Source organism: Xyrauchen texanus, chromosome 21 (assembly GCF_025860055.1).
Source record: "Xyrauchen texanus isolate HMW12.3.18 chromosome 21, RBS_HiC_50CHRs, whole genome shotgun sequence".
Classification (NCBI taxonomy): Eukaryota; Metazoa; Chordata; class Actinopteri; order Cypriniformes; family Catostomidae; genus Xyrauchen; species Xyrauchen texanus.
In genome coordinates this window covers 2,379,591-2,400,476 of record NC_068296.1, presented here as the reverse complement: position 1 = coordinate 2,400,476, position 20,886 = coordinate 2,379,591, and the positions used below count along the sequence as shown (strand labels likewise).

Genomic DNA, 20,886 nt, shown 5'->3' with positions numbered 1-20,886 from the left:
TTTATCTATCTATCATCATCTGTCTGTCATCTATCTATCTATCTATCTATCTATCTATCTATCTATCTATCTATCTATCTATCTATCTATCTATCTATCTATCATCTGTCTGTCTGTGTCATCTATCTATCATCATCTGTCTGTCTGTCTATCTATCTATCTATCATCATCATCTGTCTGTCTGTCTATCTATCTCTCTAGCTCTCTATCTATCTATGTGTCTGTCTATCTATCTATCTATCTATCTATCTATCTATCTATCTATCTATCTATCTATCTATCTATCTATCATCATCTGTCTGTCTGTCTGTCATCTATCTATCATCATCTGTCTGTCTGTCTATCTATCTCTCTAGCTCTCTATCTATCTATCTATCTATCTATCTATCTATCTATCTATCTATCTATCTATCTATCTATCTATCTATCATCTGTCTGTCTGTCTGTCATCTATCTATCATCATCTGTCTGTCTGTCTATCTATCTCTCTAGCTCTCTAGCTCTCTATCTATCTATCTATCTATCTATCTATCTATCTATCTATCTATCTATCTATCTATCTATCTATCTATCTATCTATCATCATCTGTCTGTCTGTCTGTCTGTCTGTCATCTATCTATCTATCTATCTATCTATCTATCTATCTATCTATCTATCTATCTATCATCTGTCTGTCTGTCTGTCTGTCATCTATCTATCATCATCTGTCTGTCTGTCTATCTATCTCTCTATCTATCTATGTGTCTGTCTATCTATCTATCTATCTATCTATCTATCTATCTATCTATGTGTCTGTTTATCTATCTATCATCATCTGTCTGTCTGTCTGTCTGTCTGTCTGTCTGTCTGTCTATCTATCTATCTATCATCATCTGTCTGTCTGTCTGTCTGTCTGTCTATCTCTCTAGCTCTCTATCTATCTATCTATCTATCTATCTATCTATCTATCTATCTATCTATCTATCTATCTGTTTCTGTCTATCTATCTATCTATCTATCATCATCTGTCTGTCTGTCTCTCTCTCTCTCTCTCTTTCTATCTCTCTCTATCTCTCTTTCTCTCTCTCTCTCACTTTCATTCTCTACTGACTTCGTTTCTAGGCTATGCTTTGCGTAACATTGTCAAATATTCAGTCTTGGTGGGTGTGAATAGGCCTTAATCCATTTAGCCACAGTGAGCGGGTCAGTTTCACGTACATCTTTATCCTTGCCGTTCCACTCCATGTTTGGTCCTGTTGGAGAGGATGCAGAGTGCTTGGAGAAGTCATGGACAATCCATCATATTAGCAGATGCTTTCATATAAAAAGACACCTTTTCTGTTTCAGTGCATTACTTAAAAACAGCCTGAAGAATGCAGGACTCACTGTGAACATCTGAATCACTGATGTGTACACCTCAAGGCTAATTCGCCAAGGTTGCTCTCATCCATGCAATAAAATTGCCATATTTTTCCTCCCAAAAGAAAGCTAAAAGTGGACCATGTGATTTGCAATAGAGAGTATTTCCTTTCTGTCACAACATCACATGCTGTCTCCTAGCTGGTTATAGACATACATGTCAGTCAAGAATAAAAAGTGTTGTGCAAACACACACACACACAAACACAAAGACTAATTTTGCAATAAGAAAGCAGCCATTTAAAGAGCTCACAAAACAGTAAACAGGCTCCCAGTTGGCTTCAGTTCTCTAAACAGATATAAAACAAGCAGGATATGGTCATAAATATGGTCATGTGTCTTCCTAATGTACTGCTCACAGAGTTACAAAATTGTTCCACTAGTTTGGCACTCTCCCAAAACCTTAGCAAGTATATTGATTACACCTAAGTGCATGATCTCTTACTGTTTGAGAAATGTTAAAAGAAGTCTCACGTTGTGATATTAGCTGCGATGCGTGGCTCTGTTTCTGGTGAATTGCTGGGAGGAACTTTAATTTGTCAACCCCTCAAGTTATGCATTACTTCATAGGTTTGTATTTCAGAGTCACCAACTTCTAAGCTTTACTGTAAGATAAATGATGTACCTACAGGGCTGAAAGTGGTTTCATTGTTAAGGTTGAACTGTACAGCACAACGTAAATATTGAACTGAATGGACAATAGCTTCTTTCTTTGCCTACAGGGAGTCTGTAGTTCTTATTCTTATAACTATTAAGCCATTACAGTCAGCAAACTCCAAAGTGTCACGTTACACAGGCTTATAAGGTTAGATATTACAAAGTCCATATGGGATCTTTTTGGACATTTTCCTGCAATCAGGAGCAATTGTTTTTAACTAGTTTCATCGCCGAGACCTTTTGCAACAGACGGTTCTGTACTGCGTTTTAACGGGTTACGCAATACGCATGAATACGCAAATGCGCATCTCGCATTTAAAATAGTCTGTTCGGTTAAGACCGGTCCGCGAAATACCGCACCTGCACTGAGCTTGCACTGTTCTGTCCATGTGTTGATAATTGACCTGTGTAGCGCTGTTTGATAGTGATTTGCGTGGCCCGTGAGTCCTAACGCACCTATTCTGCTCTCGTGTTGATAATTGATCCGTTTTGTGCTGTTTCATTCTGCTTTTGAATCAAGCAAAATGCACTCAAAACATACAGATGACAGGGGAAGGCTCATTATTATTCAGGAAAAAAGCACTAAAGTGAAAATTTACAATCCCCTGCCATCCTAGGTTTCAGAAATGAGCGTAGCGCCCAATATATGCAAAAATGCATATAGGGGAAACACTGCTCCTATGGTATTCAGAAATACATATTTAAAGTTTAATAAAAATGGCTTCCTTTATCTGAGCAGTAGACTTGGTGACTTTTCCTCCATTTGCCATCTGAACAAACCAAAAAAAAGGGTTTGATTAGGGTTGATTCGATAAGTCAAAGTGGTTGTAAAAAAAAGCGACACATTAGGTATTCACGGTCAAAACTGACCAACCATTGAAAATGAATGTGAAAGACCAAAAAACAGAGCAATTTGTTTGTTTTGAGGTGTCAAATACAATCAATAAATCAGCCACAATGCAGAAATTATAGGATGAGACTCTAAAACATCCTCAGTGCAAAACATACACACCCAATCACACACAAAAATAAATTGGTGAGACTTTAACACAACCTTTGTCAAAATAAAGCCAGTAAATCAGTCACAATGCTAAACACACCCTCAGAAATGAAGGAGTGAGACGATAACACACTCACAATGCAGAACACACACACACACACACACACACACGTGCGCGCGCACACACAGAACCAGGGCATCAATAAGTGGAGCTCTACAGCCATTGTTTGGTCATTGTTGACATCACAAGTCATCTGTTGTTTTCCCAGCTGATGACAGCAATCTCACACACACACACACACACACACACACACACACACACACACACACACACACACACACACACACACACACACACACACACACACACACACACACACACACACACACACACACACACTCCACACCTGGATATGATCAAAGTCATATCAAAGTCAGTTCACTTGGGCAACTATTTTCTCATCATACAAGCACAGCTCCTTTCTACTTGAATTGAGATTAACCAAAATCTCTAAATCTATCCGGCAGTTTTATGTTTCAATAACTTCAAATCACCAATAAAATCTGACAACAATGATATTATACATTTTGCACCATTATCTCAAATAAAAGCAAAACTGGCTGACCAGACAGTATTTATGCCAATAGAGTGCAACAGTGCCCGTCCACTTTTCCAGCCGACTTGGTTTCCCAAATTTATTTTCCCCATTCATTTTCCCATAGGGATTGTATAAAAGGAGTGGTGGTGGTGTAGTGGGCTAAAGCGCAGAACTGGTAATCAGAGGGTCGCTGGTTCTTATTTTAATCTCTTCTATGTAAAGCACTTTGAATTACCATTGTGTATGAAATGTGCTATATAAATAAACTTGCCTTGCCTTGCCTTGCCTCTATCCCCACAGCCACCACCATTGTGTCCTTGAGCAAGGCACTTAACTCCAGGTTGTTCCGGGGGGATTGTCCCTGTAATAAGTGCACTGTAAGTCACTTTGGATAAAAGCCTCTGCCAAATGCATAAATGTAAATGTAAAAGTGTTCGAAGCCATGAACCAAACCAACCAGTTCCGAAGTGAATCACAACATTTACAAACTTTGATCTGAAGCAAAAAAGTATTTGAAAATCCTAAAAAAAGACATTAACGTCTGTAATGGGGGAATATACTTCAATCCCAAGAATCATCGACGTATTGTAATTTAGGCAAAAAATAAAACATTATGGAAAATATAAATCTGTTGATTTAAAGATGACAATTAGAAGTAAAGAATATGTTACTTGAATTGCAATGTGTGTGTATATATATATATATATATATATATATATATATATATATATATATATATATATATATATATGCAAACATACTGTATTAATAGTTGGAGTACGGAGACCTGCTCGAGTTTGTCATTCACAGTGCGAATGGAAGTGAAAACTATTATTAAACACACTAGATTTATAATTTATCATTAATATCAGCTGAAGGAAATGAACATAAATGGGATTTTTGCTTCCAGAAACTGACAAGATTTATTTAAAGGCAGGCCTTCTTTTACTACATCTGCTATATGAAGGGTTGCAGTTTCTCCTGTTTATTTTTCTACAAGCGGCCCATCTCCTCCTCATGTAGTGTATACAGAGTCATACAGGGTGGCCCTGAGAAAATGATTTGTTGTTTACAAGAAGTCATAGAAGTATGCCAAAAATTGTGCAAACGCCTTTATGCATTTTTTAAGATATGAGCAATCAAACATAGTGGCCTCATTTTTTTGGCCTCACTGTATGACTGTGAACTGACTTAATATGGGCAACAGTCTTGTGTCGGAAGTAAAAATCCAATTTATTTATCCCATAGGTGAATTGATTTTCAATGATAAATTATAAACCTTTAAAGACAGACCTAGCGTGAGCTAAGAGGTTGTTCATCGATGGTACATGCTTCCATTGAAGACATCCGTCTGTTTTATCTCAACTTTATTGTTTATGTATCGTGTTTGATAGCAGGATTCATGGTAAACAACTACATTACCCATGGTACATCAGAGAAAGATCCACCAATCAGAGAACCGCAGCCAACTAAGCCTCCGAAATGTGCCTTGGAGCGACCACCCATTACTCATGATGCATTGCGAATGACGTAATCGAGTTGGTCTCCCTGCACCCTTAAACTAGTTATATATTTCTACATATCAGAATATTGCATTGCTTCTATATCATTGGCAATGCTTCATGGGATTGTAGTTTGTGCCCTCATGAAACACGGTAAGTACACTGTGTTGCACCTTTGTCTTTATGTCCAATTTTCAAATACTTTTTTTGCCTCAAAAGAAAGTTTGTGACACCGTGATTCTCCTCAGAGCTGCTCGTGGCTCACAACTCTTTTATGAAGGATTTTATTAAAAGTCTATGGAAGAAATCAATAAGGGAAAATACTTGAAAAGGTGAGCTCGTACTGTTGCGCTCCATAAAGAACGCTGGTCCATTGTAGTTTTAAAGAAGTTTAAAAATAAATTAAAACATTGCTTAGGTATTTAACATTGACAGCAGAATGCAGTGCTATCTCCTTTCAGAGATTAGCTCCTGCACTAGTGCTCATAAGCATCTGTTGAGTGGAAGAGGGGGTCAATTCCCCTGAGGGATCCAGATAAAGCTCTGTGGTCCTCTGTAGGGCTATTTCAACAGGGCTCTGACTCAGTACTGTTTGCACAGTAGATTTGCGTCAACTAATCAGAATTTAGAACGAATAGGGTTTTATTTTGGATAGGATTTATTTTATGCATCATCCGTGACCCTACACCATGCAACACTTCTGTGTTAAGATTTATTCAGCCTTTTGATGCTCTAGGCTCATAAAGGCCCCATTATAGTACTTCCGGAGAAGTTCTTCTTTAGCCGCCTTTCCACCATTGGGCCAAACGGTTCTGAGCACAGTAAGGAACGGTTAAAGTAGCATTTCCACTTGAGTACGGTTCGGCACGGTATGATTATAAACAGTTTTTGGCATGGTTAGCTAACCGTGCTCGAATATGGATGCGATTGATCGCTCTCAACGTGCTGGTGGAACGGCTTTAGTATGTGGCGACTCGTTTAGTGTATGGTTTAGTTATGATGGTTTAACAAGTATTGTAGCCTACATATATTTTTCTAAATGCCTTTTCCTGGGAAGGTGATTAATTGCTCGTTTAAAATCAAAATACAGAAGTGTGAACTTTAAAAATAAGTTCGAAGCAGCCGAGCAACGGTATACTTTTGCCGTTCATGCACGTTTGGTAATTCATGCACTAACATGCTATACACGGCCATAATATGCGCTGATTATGATGACAGTAGCCTAGTTTCCATCCACCTTTCACGCTATTTTGTTATCGACAAAGTGAAAATGCGAAAAATAAAATTGCGTCATTTGCCGCCTTCTGCCCGTTTCCATTGCAGTTGACCTTCTGATAGGAGTGTAATATTGGTCCTGATGTTGCACATATTGCAGGTTGGCACCGGTCCCGACCCAAAAGCAGATCGTCATGGCACTGTTCAAGCTGGCAACCTGCCGGCAAAAGTAGTGACTTAAAATTTCTGTATGTGATCCGGTTAGATTTAAAGTATTTAAACATTTTTAAATGTTCAAAAGCTCATTTTCTGAAAGTCAGCATTGGACAAATAGTTCTTTAGATTTGAAAAAAATCTAGAACATTCTGAGAACGTTATTCGGCCGACTTTATTCATCTACAGAACAGGGTAAAGCTAATTTAAGTTTGAGAAAGGAAAAGGCACATATAGGTCTAAAAATGTATTTTATGTAATACAAAGAAATTTGCCGGCATTTTTTCAAAAGTAAAACTAAACAATAATTTAATAGAATTGGGCTGTAAGTGTCCCCCAAAAAGCACAAAAAAAATCACAAGCTTTCCTTCTAGTATTGTGTATTTATTTTTAATTTAAAACATCTTTGTGCACAGAAATGTTGTTTTATGTTTTGTGGGCTAATTCCGTGAAAACCGTCTATTATTTTGAATGGTGTGGAAAATAAACTTTAATAAACAAACGGATGGATACAAACAGCGGCCATTCATTTGTTCTCCTTGCACTTGTTGATAACCGGTGCATGATACGAGATATTTGTGTTGGCACGTGTGTTGAAGTTTCACGTTTGCAGATCGGCTCTATATGCTGTAAAGATCAATCCATAATCACGTAAAATAAATTTGCTTTCAATACTGTCGTCATGGTAACAGGTTAACGATCGGCGCAAACTCTGTCATGTGACACAAAATTTTGCGTTAATGCCAATTTTATTGTCAAAAAGTATTTCCAAACCAGTTTTTCATCAAATTTGATGCATCGACATGCGCTTGAGATAAACGTCAAAATATTATGTTGACACTTGTGATATTTTAGTGATAATGTGCGTTTCCATCAGCTTTATTTTGATGCACTAAAAAACATTTGATGCAAAAAATCCTTAAATGGAAACGTAGTTCGTGATACTACTGCAAAATGAGCGTATAAAAGTGTTAATGTGCAAGTGTGAAGTGATGTATGAATGAATGGCTTTTGCTGCAGATGGCACATGCATGAAGCAGCATATATATATACCGTAATTTCCGGACTATAAGCCGCAACTTTTTTCCCACGCTTTGAACCTCGCGGCTTATACAATGACGCGGCTAATATATGGATTTTTCCCGCTTTCAAATTTTATTAAAAAAAAAAAAAAACATTCTGTGACGTGCTCAGTTTTTTGCCGGCGTGAAGCTTTCATTAGACCAATGAAATTGCCGAACGGGTTAAGGTCAAAACAACTTTTTTTGTTTACTGTTTAGATTAAATCGAGCGCGCTCAAACTTCCCATCATTCTGATTACGGTAGTAATTTTGGCACCCTCACCATGGCAAAGACATGGAGAAACGCATATGATGCTGCTTTCAAGTTGAAGGCGATTGATCTGGCTGTTGAAAAGGAAATAGATCTGCTGCACGGGAGCTTGGTCTTAATGAGTCGATGATAAGACGTTGGAAACAGCAGCTTGAGGAATTGAATCAGTGCAAATAGACAACTAAATCTGAGGCTATTCAACTCCGACACCGAAGGGGATGACTTCAGTGGTTTCAGTGCACAGGACGAGGAAGATAGTGACCAATTACTTTCTTGGTAGGCTACTGTTTACTTCAAATGTTTTATTACAAGCCGTGTGTGGCAGCGGGGGCGTGGTCAAGTGCCCGGGAGAGAAAAGCTGTAAGGGCGCTTACACCTGCGCTAAATTATGTCTAACACTAATTTCTAATTAAGTGTCTAATTTCAAGTGCCCTGCTTCACGTGTCCTTCTTGGGAAAACTGTCACACGGGCACCAGTGTGACAGTTTTCAGCAGGGCACTTGACGTTCCAGGTAAGGCTTTTAATGGCCACAGCAATGTTTACAATCAATTTTATAAAGTTTCTCAATTCTTCTATGCACCAACACTAGACTGACGTGTGTCACTCTCTCAGCTCTGTGGCTGCTGCCTTTTTATGCCGCTCTCCCCATGCTTAGCCTACTGAAATTAGACACCGGTGTTAGACATAATTTAGCTCAGGTGTAAGCGCCCTTACCGCTTTTCTCTCCTGGACGGGCGCTTGACCACGACCCCATGCCACACCGTGTTTCGTTAAAGCCTGAGTAAAGTTCATTTGTTTCAATGTACCGGTAGGCACCTGCGGCTTATAGACAGGTGCGGCTTATTTATGTTCAAAATAATATTTTATTTAAAAATCAGTGGGTGCGGCTTATATTCAGGTGCGCTCAATAGTCCGGAAATTACGGTATATATACACACATACACACACTCACCTAAAGGATTATTAGGAACACCTGTTCAATTTCTCATTAATGCAATTATCTAATCAACCAATCACATGGCAGTTGCTTCAATGCATTTAGGGGTGTGGTCCTGGTCAAGACAATCTCCTGAACTCCAAACTGAATGTCAGAATGGGAAAGAAAGGTGATTTAAGCAATTTTGAGCGTGGCATGGTTGTTGGTGCCAGACGGGCCGGTCTGAGTATTTCACAATCTGCTCAGTTACTGGGATTTTCACGCACAACCATTTCTAGGGTTTACAAAGAATGGTGTGAAAAGGGAAAAACATCCAGTATGCGGCAGTCCTGTGGGCTGAAAATGCCTTGTTGATGCTAGAGGTCAGAGGAGAATGGGCCGACTGATTCAAGCTGACAGAAGAGCAACTTTGCCTGAAATAACCACTCGTTACAACCGAGGTATGCAGCAAAGCATTTGTGAAGCCACAACACGCACAACCTTGAGGCGGATGGGCTACAACAGCAGAAGACCCCACCGGGTACCACTCATCTCCACTACAAATAGGAAAAAGAGGCTACAATTTGCAAGAGCTCACCAAAATTGGACAGTTGAAGACTGGAAAAATGTTGCCTGGTCTGATGAGTCTCGATTTCTGTTGAGACATTCAGATGGTAGAGTCAGAATTTGGCGTAAACAGAATGAGAACATGGATCCATCATGCCTTGTTACCACTGTGCAGGCTGGTGGTGGTGGTGGAATGGTGTGGGGGATGATTTCTTGGCACACTTTAGGCCCCTTAGTGCCAATTGGGCATCGTTTAAATGCCACGGCCTACCTGAGCATTGTTTCTGACCATGTCCATCCTTTTATGGCCACCATGTACCCATCCTCTGATGGCTACTTCCAGCAGGATAATGCACCATGTCACAAAGCTCGAATCATTTCAAATTGGTTTCTTGAACATGACAATGAGTTCACTGTACTAAAATGGCCCCCACAGTCACCAGATCTCAACCCAATAGAGCATCTTTGGGATGTGGTGGAACGGGAGCTTCGTGCCCTGGATGTGCATCCCACAAATCTCCATCAACTGCAAGATGCTATCCTATCAATATGGGCCAACATTTCTAAAGAATGCTTTCAGCACCTTGTTGAATCAATGCCACGTACAATTAAGGCAGTTCTGAAGGCGAAAGGGGGTCAAACACAGTATTAGTATGGTGTTCCTAATAATCCTTTAGGTGAGTGTATATAAAGAGTAACTGCGCACTTAAGAGTATTTAAGTAGATTTGATTCCTTTTGAAAAATTATAATACCAAACAAAATTCGCAAGAAAATGTCTCTATGCGAACGATCGTATAGATATAGGTAAAGTTACTAATATCTCTACATCCCGGTGTGTTTACATTGACTGATTTTGACTGAATAAAAAAACAAACAAATCAGCCGTCGTTCTCCAAGTAGGTGGAGCTCAAGTAAGAAGGTGTTTAGAAGCCTGTAATAATATATCCTGAAAGTTTGCCCTAGCGAGCTGTTACGAAACACCCAAACAAATGCCAAAACACCTTCGTTTTGACCAGATTTAGTTCTAAATGACGTCATACCCATTCATTCATCGATTTTGTTGGCCGTATATCTGGGCCTTAACCCTGACGCCCCATGACCTGACCATGAAACAGATGTTGAAGATGTGTGCCTACGCCAGAGAACAGATGAAGAGAGGTAGCTGAACATCGAAAGAGGGAAATAATGACTAATACAAGAAAGAAGAATGAACAGAACGAATCAAAGCATAAATGAGTCTGCCAACCTTCTTTCAAGGGTGTTTTGGGTGCACACTGACAGATTTTCTTTGCTCCAAGGCTGCTGGCAGATGGTTATGTGCATGGAAAGCATGGGGTGGAAAACTGTCTGGACTTGGTCCAAGTCTACAAAGTCTGCATGCTTGAGTCAAACGTCATGACGGGTTTTCGAAAATATGATGAGAATTATGGATCCAGAGAGTTCAGTTTGAATGGACCGAAGAACACAGGAACAAGGCCTAAGAAGGCCTTTTAGATTGTCCACCCATTTTCCACCAACTCGTTGTTGATAGCTTGCAACTTATAAGCTTATTCAAGTTATCATGACAACTTTATGGCTTTAATTCATTGAATGCACAAATGCAAATCTGAACTGCATCTCCGCTGTCTGAGCTGCTAACCAGCGTTCTCCAGAAAGAATAACAGAATGTGTCATTACTCCCTTAGAGGGCAGAAGAGTTGAAACATGAAACGCGTACTGTAAATGAACCGTCCGACTAATCTGTGACTGTGCTGAAGTGTGAGAATCGATGGGTGAACAGATTAGGTCCAGTTGAATTCTCAGAGCCTCTTGGTTTATGTCCATAAGGAGATGTGAGGGCCAGAGGAAGGAGGATTCTTGGGTTTTGTTGACGTTAAAGAGGGGATGAAATTTTATCAGGCTGGAATCTGAACACACAGATGATAAATAGCCCAGATGTTACGGTAAACCATATAGAATAAAGAGATAATGGTGGCTCTCAGTACATTAGAGGAGTGAGAGAAAGAGAGCAGTGAGAGATTGGACAGAGATGGCAATAGGGGTGACATGATAAAATTGTAGGTAATTGCCACAGTGCAATACACAAATACACATACTCATACTGTACACATGTGCATGCTCTTAAGTTAATTTAAAGTTAATATGAATTCTGATGCATTTGTTACCAAGACGAAAATGTCAGAAGATGCTTTTTTTATGGCTCAAAAAGCTTACTTGAGTTCTCAGTTATGTTCCATTTAAGTATTAACTTCGTTTCATATGTTTCCTTCAACATTCCTTAAGGGAAATAAAAATAGATTCAACTAGCAAAATAGAGCACAACAGTGCCCTCCCACTTTTTCAGCTGTCTTGGTTCTGGAATTGTTTTTCCCATATTTCATTTCCATTGGGAAGTCTCCATAAAAGAGTTTCCAGGTGAATCAGAACATTGCAAACTTTGATTTGAAGCACAATATCTGACAAAAAGACAAAGTTACAAGAACTTGTACTTAACTTCTTTAATGAGGGAATGAACTACAATACCATGAAGCAGTGCGAATGACCCAATCGAATTAAAAATGATGGCAAAAGGTAAAACAATTGATTTAAAGCTGTTGATTATTAGGGGCGGCTGTGGCTCAGGTGGTAGAGCGGGTTATCCACTAATCGCTTGCTTGTTGGTTTGATTCCCGGCCCACACAACTCCACGTGCCGAAGTGTCCTTGGGCAAGACACTGAACCCCAAGTTGCTCCCAATGGCAGGCTAGCACCTTGCATGCAGCTCGCCGTCATTGGTGTATGAGTGTGTGTGTGAATGGTTGAATGAGACGCAGTGTAAAGCGCTTTGAATACCACTAAGGTTAAAAAGGCGCTATATAAGTGCAGACCATTTACCATTATAAGTGTATAAACACTATATTTTAATTGTATTGTAAAAAATGTACATATATACAAATATATATGCAGTGTGAGAGTCTAGGGTGACTCAATTGCATCATGCTCAGTACTTCATGGGATTGGGCAGTCACTGCAGAGCTCTTTTGTCGCACTTTGTTCACTGCGATTCTCTGATTGGTGGATAATAGGATCATGGGTAGTGTAGTTCTTCACCAAAACTTCTACTATTGAACACAGTTTTTTCTTTGAATTAACTTGAATTAACATTGACCTATGGCATCAATAGAAGCAAATACCATTGATTAAGAATGTGTCAGAAGATGCTCTTTTTATGGCTCAGAAAGCCTGTGTTTATAAGCTATCGTTAATAACCAATTACACTATGGGGAAAAATGATGGGACTTTTACTTCCAGAACCAGACTGTTGCGCTATACAGTAACATGGATAGCATGGGTCAGATAATTTTGTCTTAAAATAATATCATGAGAATTATTTATTTATTTTGTAAAATTTTGTCCCCAATTTGGAATGCCCAATTCCCAATGCACTCTCGTGGTGGCGTAGTGACTCGCCTCAATCTGGGTGGTGAAGGACGAATATCAGTTATGTGGAGTTGCCTCCGAGTCTGAGACAATCAACCCGCGCATCTTATCACATGGCTTGTTGAGCGCTTTACCACGGAGACCTAGCGCATGTGGAGGCCTCACACCATCCCCGCACAACTCCCCACGCACCCCCACCGAGAGCGAACCAGATTATAGCAACCACGAGGAGGTTACCCCATGTGACTCTACCCTCCCTAGAAACCGGGCCAATTTGGTTGCTTAGGAGACCTGACTGGAGTCACTCAGCACGACCTGGATTCAAACTCGCAAACTTGGGGTGGTAGTCAGCGTCTTTAAACGCATGAGAAATGTTTAAGCTTACATCGACATTTCTGACTTTTGATTGCAGATTTAGGGAAGTTTGCAGATCTGAGTACAGTGTGAGACAATGTTGTGAAATTTTCTAAAACTAGAAGAAACACATTTCAGATTACTGGCCTCCTTTTCTGAGGAGAAACATCTGAGAATCTGGAGACTTAAAGGAGTAGTTCACCCAAAAATTACAATTCTATCATCATTTGCTCACCTTGTATGACTGTCATTCTTCAGCAGAACACAAACAAAGATTTTTGGAAGAACATTTCAGCTCTGTAGAGCCATAAAATGCAAGTGAATGTTCCAAAATGCTCATATAGTCATCATAAAATTAATCCAGATGACTCCAGTGGATTAGTGTCTTCTGAAGCGCCTCACAAGGTCAATATTTAAAACTTTTTTTTTACTAAAAATGCACGGTTGAGGTCATGCAGCAGAGAAGCATAGATATTCATAAATAGATGCCTCATTTAGCTGGTTTGTATTCATAAACTGCAGCGCCATCTTGGAGTGGTCAACAATTAAAGCTGTTTGAATTGGTTTGAATGCAAGTGAATGGAGGATATAAATATATATGCAGAGGAGGCTTATGCGCTTATGTCACACAAGAGGCAGTTTGAAATCCACCCTCCACAACGAGCTGGCCGGAAGCGAACATTTTTAGTAAGAGGTTTTAAATATGAATCTATTCCTTACACACACCTAGCATTTCGCTCCAGAAGACATTCATTAATCCTTATTATGATGGCTGTGTGTGCTTTTTGGATCTTAAAACAAATTGGCACCCATTCCATTTAATGGACCTATTGAGCTCAGATATTTTTCTAAAAATGTGTGTTCTGCAGAAGAAAGACAGTCATACACATCTGAGATGTTTTTGGGTGAACTATTCCTTTATGCCCAAAGTATACTTCGGTTTTGACCCTGTGGACCCACTTATTAGTGCAAATAAATCCAGGGCCATGCACATTCTGTGCATTCAAAGTACAAGTCCTGTATTCATTCACGTCTGAACGAAGTACATTTGGGCTTTAGGCAAAGGTCTCCATTTGCTCTCCAATTAATTTACAGTAATGATTGTATAGATGAAACAATATAAATATTAAAGAGAGATACTGTTTTTTCCTACGGTTACATGCATTACAGTTTTCAATCTTCATTTTAAACCCGTCATGTTGAGTGAAAGAGATATGCATAATTGAAGTGTGCATTTACTTGTTGTTGACCGTTGAATGCTGACTGCCATTTAACTTCTCCAGAGCTGATCCAGTCTCGAAGCGTGGTGCCGTTTGTGGGTTCCAGTGAAGGACAGCAGTTTCTCACAGTTCTGTTGGATCAGGAAAGAAGCAGATTACTACTTGGAGCCAAAGACCACATCTACTTACTGGACCCTGACAACATCAATAAACACCCCAAAAAGGTAAACACACTCACTCACACACCTTAAACAGACCTTAAACACACACCTGCAGAAGTGCAGAATCAGGTCTGCATGAAAGACACGTAAGAAACTGATATGTGGCATGTGTGGTCCAGGGCAAAAATGGGCATTCGTTCGCTCCCAGACTCATGTGTTTGTTCTGTGGAAACTGGTATCACTGGTATCACTCCTGTAGTTTGTTCTTGGACAGCATAATCTGGGTTAACAAAGTACAAATAGTACAAATCAAAACTGTTTATACCTCTCTAATCTCACAAAAAAAATGTCCAAAAGCATGGTATGCGTCTCTGGATCTGTTTAGCCTATTAATACATTTTATGGTGGTAAGTTTTATGGTGTCTTTGTGTGTGTTCTACTATAGCTAAGGGTGTTTTCACACTTGGGTCCTCTTTAACACTCAGACCCCTTTAAGTGGACCAAAAAGTGAACTGCAAAAAAAATAGGTCACGGTTCGGTCGGTTCATTTTAAAGAGGTCTGAGATCGTTTGGATTGTTCACATATAGGCCAAAAATCCCCTGGCATGGCGTACATCCCCCCGCCCTTTCCCTGGGTGGAGCCGTACCCTTCCGGACCTGTCTGCCGGCAGGTCATCCCTACCTTTCCTGGAACTATCCCCGGCAGCGGGAGAGAGAGAGAGAAAAAAAAAACTTGTCGGCTCTCCGATATGCCGTAGCCTAGTCCTCGGCCACTCCCCCACCCTCTAGCGGATGACAGCCGTGCCAACCCGGGCGGATCGGAGACAGTTCTCCGGCCCCTGGCGGACAAAATGCCCGCCGCTTTTTCGGTGGATGGAAGGGGTCTCCCCCTCCCCTGGCAGTGGTTGTCCCACTCCAGGTGATCAGCCTGGAGCCCCTCCCCGCTCGCGGTCGGTGGTCTCAGACCCCACCATGTTTCAGCAGCTGGTAGGGGTCTCCTCCGCTCAGAGTGGTTAGGAGCCCCTCCTCCCCTCGCAGTCGCCTGCTGTTCCTCTACTCTCAGGTGGCCGGGCTTCTCCGTCCCCCGGTGGACGGCCGCGGCAGCAATGCTGGGGTGGATGGTAGTTGCGAAGACTTTTCTATGGCGCATCCCTCCTCCTTCCCGGGTTTCGACACCAGTGTAACATAGTTCAATGGAAAGGAGGAGGCGGACAGCTGTCCATAACTCACTCTCTGTTGCACCACCATCTCCGTTCGGCCTTATCCCTCTCAGGGGGGATAAAACAGCCTAATTAGGGGCCGGATGTGTGGAATCATGACCCGGCCCCACCCTCCGTACTTGTACTCAGAACCGTCATATCTTGCCCGAGATAGGAGGCAGGGGCGAGGAGCCTAACCCTGTGCAGGACGGGACTCAACTGGTGGTGATGGGGTGGTGGAGGTTGCCGCGTTAGCACACAGAAACAGCAATGTGATTGTGAGCAGACTTGGAATGGCTTACATGTGATTGGCTAGGAGTTACCCAGCTAATGGTGTGATGATGTACAGCTGCTAGTCTTCCCGCTAGAACTACTTCGCTTTCATTTCCAGCACGAATTCTATTAAACAAAAAACAGATTTGAGATGTGCTGGAAATGACTCGAATGACATAAATCTCCTATGATGCATGTACTCACACTGATGGACATTGTGAGTAGACTAATTAAATCTACTAGTGAGAGTGTAAATACTGTTTTAACGAGACTTTACTGAAGTCCACAGTGCCCGAAGTTGAAGAAACACCATAAAATAGTAATATGATTGCTTACATGATCACACTAATAATTGCTAGTTTCACCAGTAGTACTCACAATGTTAAGATGTTTTCATCTGTATGTTGTAGGGGTCTGTATGGTACCCCCCTTTTCAAAATGTGGCAGGTACGTCAATCTTCAAAGTGCCGTTGTGTAAAGTCGTCTCACGAGCATGTGTAATCGTATATAATCAGGGGGAATTGTTGGATTGTGTGTTACATGTAGAGACGGCTCGTGGTGGTCAAGGTCAAGGGTCAGCCCTGTGCATTCTAAGCGTTTAAGCTTTTTATAACATGTGTGCACAGACAGGGCCAGCACCCCCTTCATCACTCTTTATCTCAACGTCATCCTCCCCCTCCTGAGCTTAACGCAGAACCCATGTTTGTACAGTATTTTATGTGTACAGCTTTTCTTCTGTTAAACACACAATGGATTACACTTTGTTTAAAGTGTTACTTTGAGTCTCGGGATGATCTCAATCTAAATCAAAAAGGTTTTTGTAAGATTTACACTATACGGATCGCAAGATAACCACTGGCTGAGCTCTTTAAAGAGTCTTAATTTGGGTATTCCTGCACTCTGTTTGACTGACTGACAGTCGGCTTCTCTCTGTGTGCTTTCTTATAATGTACGTGTGTGTGTGTGTGTGTGTGTTTCTCTCTTTCAGCTAAACTGGCCAGCTTCGAGAGACAGGGTGGATATGTGTATACTGGCTGGCAAAAACCCTCATGTAAGGATCCATCAAAATATATGTCTGTTAACCGAACATTTCAACATCTTGACTGTCCGCACTAACTCAACCCTGTCTTGTTTAAAAGAGTGATATTTATATACGTGAAGTTACAAAGTTGTAAACTATTTTCCGTCAGGCTTGTATAATGTATTGGAACGCTCTATCCTCCTCTACACACCCGCATTCATTCTCTTTTTCTCTCTACCTCAGACCGAGTGTGCCAATTTCATTCGAGTTTTACACAACTATAATCGGACCCATGTCTACGCCTGTGGCACTGGAGCCTTCCATCCCATCTGTGCTTTTTTGGAGGTCAAAGGTCACAAAGAGGCAAGGGTTATGTTATCAACTATGTGTTTGTACAATACATATTGAGCGTTGGAAGGTATTCAGTTGGATTTTTAAGAGTTTAGTTGACTTGTATCCTTGTTTAAGAGGCCGTAGTGGGTTTTTTTTATAGTTCCTTGTGTATGTTAAACATATTAATGATGAGTGTTTTGTGTACGATATGATTGCAGGACAGCTGGCTGCACCTCCACAGTAACAGTGTTGAATCTGGCAGACTGAAATGTCCTTTTGATCCACGGCAACCTTTCGCCTCGGTTCTGACAGGTGAGACTGAATCAAATATATCTTGCTTCTTTAACCCTTAAATACATGATCATTTGCCCAAACAGTCCCCAAACTTTTCCAAATATTTTCAAAACAATTAGAAAATAATAAAATAAAATACATTTTGATGTTTTATTTTTCATAAATCAAAGAGATGATGCAACAAATCTGGACAACTCTAGAACGAGATGTATTATTTTCACGCTGAAATTTCACGAGATGCAACTGGCTGTCTGTAAGGGGGTTGAGATGGGCAAGGAGGAGGCTAGAACCGGCTTGTCAATATAAATAATAATTTAATGAAAACTTAAACCAAAACACACAAACATAAACACACACATGACGGACATGCCCGTAATTCTCTCTCCCTCGAACCGTCGTCAACGGCCGCCTTTATCCCTTGCGCGCCCCATCAGGCCGATTGGGGACCGGGCGTGCGACATTCCAGCCCGGCCCGCCCCCTCCGTTCCACACTCCTCCCGGGGTTACCTCAGGCCGGGGTGCCATACACCCTCTTTCCCTGGGGAGGGGCGTGCTTTGCGCCCAGTCAGGTCATCCCCGCCTTCCTCGACCTGGGAGGAGACAGGAGGGGAAAACGGCAACAAAAAAAGCAAACTAGGCGAGGGAAAAGGCCAACACAGTGCGAAAGAGAGAGAGAGAGAGGAGAGAGAGAAAAAGCTCACTCACCAGTTCTCTGATGTACCGTCGCGTGGTCCTCGGACACTACGCCACACTCTCCGGCGGATGACAGCAGGTCCTCTCCGGGCGAACCGGAGTCAAACCTCCGACCCCCAGCGGACAGAACGCCCCTCCGCTTTTCTGGCGGCACGTGGGGACACTCCTCCGCCCCTGGCAGCGGCCCTACCACTCCAGGCAGTCGGTCTTCTCTCGACCCCTCCACGTCTCTGGGGATGGCAGGGCACTCCTCCGCCCGGCAGCGGCTCCCTCGCTCCGGGCGGTCGTGGAATCCAGTCCCCACTTGTCCCGGCCGTTCCCCGCGTCAGAGTGGTCTGGCTACTCCGTCACCCGGCAGATGGCAGCGACGCTCCGCCGGGTGGACGGCAGTGTAGAGGACTCTGCGACGGGCATCCCTCCTCTTTCCCGGGTTTCGGCACCAATGTAAGGGGGTTGAGATGGGCAAGGAGGCGAGAACCGGCTTGTCAATATAAATAATAATTTTATGAAAACTTAAACCAAAAACATAAACACACACATGACGGACATGCCCAAAATTCTCTCTCCCTTGAACCGTCGTCACCGGCCGCCTTTATCCCTCGTGCGCCCCATCAGGCCGATTGTGGACCGGGCGTGCGACATTCCAGCCCGGCCCCACCCCCCTCCGCTCCACACTGTCCAACACATATTGAGCTAAACAAATAAATAGATATCCTGTAATCTTAAATAGATATTAAATAATAATAAAAATATATTGTATGGAAGTGTGAAAAAACAACCAAAAAATGAGACTCTTACATACCTCGGGTCTCTAAAGACCCATGCACTTTTGGTATTTCTTTAGATTTTTTTGTTGTTACATTATTTATAAGAGATAGATTGAGGAATACTAAAGAGGTGTGGGCTACAACTTCAAAAAATGGATGAGGTACAGGGGGTGGAATGAGGTACCGGGTCTCTAAAGACCCAAAGTATGCGTTTAAGGGTTAAACAGAACCTCTGTAAAGCCTTATATACCCTTCATACGTGATGGCCGCTCTCCTATGTAAAAATCAGGTTGCTCTCTTCTGTCTGAGACAATTGTTTTAGCTTCAAGTTAAACTGACCCTGATGTTTCCAGTGATGCCTTTACAGAAATGTCACACCCTGTCTAGAGTACCAGCTGTAAACTTTCCAAAGTTTTCCATTTTTCATTTTGTTCCATTATTTTGTGGCTTGTATTAAGGCATTTGGCCCACATTTCTCCAGCTAAGCAGTTTGATTAATTATAGCTATTAGTCATTAGACTTCCTCCCTAGACTTTAACTCGCCCGCATGTCATTCCATATTACTTTTTATTTTTTAGATGAAACACAAAAGTACACACAAGAGTACTTTTGTCTTGTTTTCCAGTAAAAATATCTTAACATTCATAAAACAAGCTAAATTTTCTTGAGAAACAACATGGCATAAGACATTTAGGGGTCCAAGCGCCATAGTTTGTACTGATTTTCTTGGGGTTTTTATTATTATTATTATTATTATTCTGCCCTAAAAGTGTATGGGCAGCAAAAACCGTAAGTCCTAGACACACAAACATGGCATGGTCTCAAATCCCCACGCCACTACTCAGGTGCAAAACACCCCCATCCGACTCTAGGATTTATTGCTTTTTTCCTCTGATTCCTTGGGTCAAAATGAACAAAACACATCTCTGATTTTATTTCTGTTTAGAACAATTTTTCGCCATCTTGAATTTTCTGAAAAACCTACTTTTCAAACTCCTCCTAGGCAGTTTTAACCATTTGCTCGAAATTTTGGACGTATCATCTAGGGACTGTCCTTTTTGTTAAATTGTTTTGAAGATATTAGCTATTTCATTTTTGGGGCCTGGCCCTAATTTACTCAATGGCCTATATCTTCTGAACGCAAAGTTCAAACTTTACGAAACTTGGAGTACTTGATATCACAATATTTTGAGGATGCAATTTTCCATCAGATTTTTCCAATAGGGGGCGCTACAGCTACAAATGCATTATAACTCTGCAACCGTTTTAGTGAGTACGTTGAAATTTGGCATGCATCATCTTTGGGTAACGTGCTAACATATCCTAACAAAAAATATTCGACAAATCAACAAAAAATGGCCGCAAGCAGCCCTTAATATTTCAGCAGCGAATAACTTGCTTTGTGAATGGCCGATCGTTATGAAATTTACAATGCACCTACTGGTCCCAAAAATAAGGCTGTATACCAAACTTGGTGAGAATCAGCCGTAGTATGTCGCTTTAATGAGCTAATTTGCATTTTTGTAGTGATTTTTGTAATCTGCATCATAATTCCAAACCTCTAGTCTAGGGCTAGAATAAAAAATTCTGTTTCTTCTGAATCCATCAGTGTGCCCAAATAATTTGGTCATGTGGAATTCAATTTGGTCACATGTCCTGCTTCTTTTTCCTCTTCATCTTCTATTGTCATTCATTTGTAATTCCAATGAAATTAAAATTTTGCAACTGTGATAAAAATCTTGAATTAAA

The 20,886-nt window shown here is 41.2% G+C and overlaps 1 protein-coding gene across 2 annotated transcripts in view; it reads left to right on the top strand.

Annotated features, from left to right (window-relative positions):
• LOC127661460 (semaphorin-3D) overlaps positions 1-20,886 on the top strand; it is a 77,153-nt gene that overhangs the window by 19,604 nt on the left and 36,663 nt on the right. For both annotated transcript variants that reach the window (XM_052152196.1, XM_052152195.1), the window contains exons 3-6: positions 14,460-14,620; positions 17,018-17,080; positions 17,294-17,413; positions 17,602-17,695. In XM_052152196.1, coding sequence (XP_052008156.1) covers positions 14,460-14,620; positions 17,018-17,080; positions 17,294-17,413; positions 17,602-17,695 — 438 coding nt within the window. The remainder of the gene's footprint in view (positions 1-14,459; positions 14,621-17,017; positions 17,081-17,293; positions 17,414-17,601; positions 17,696-20,886) is intronic.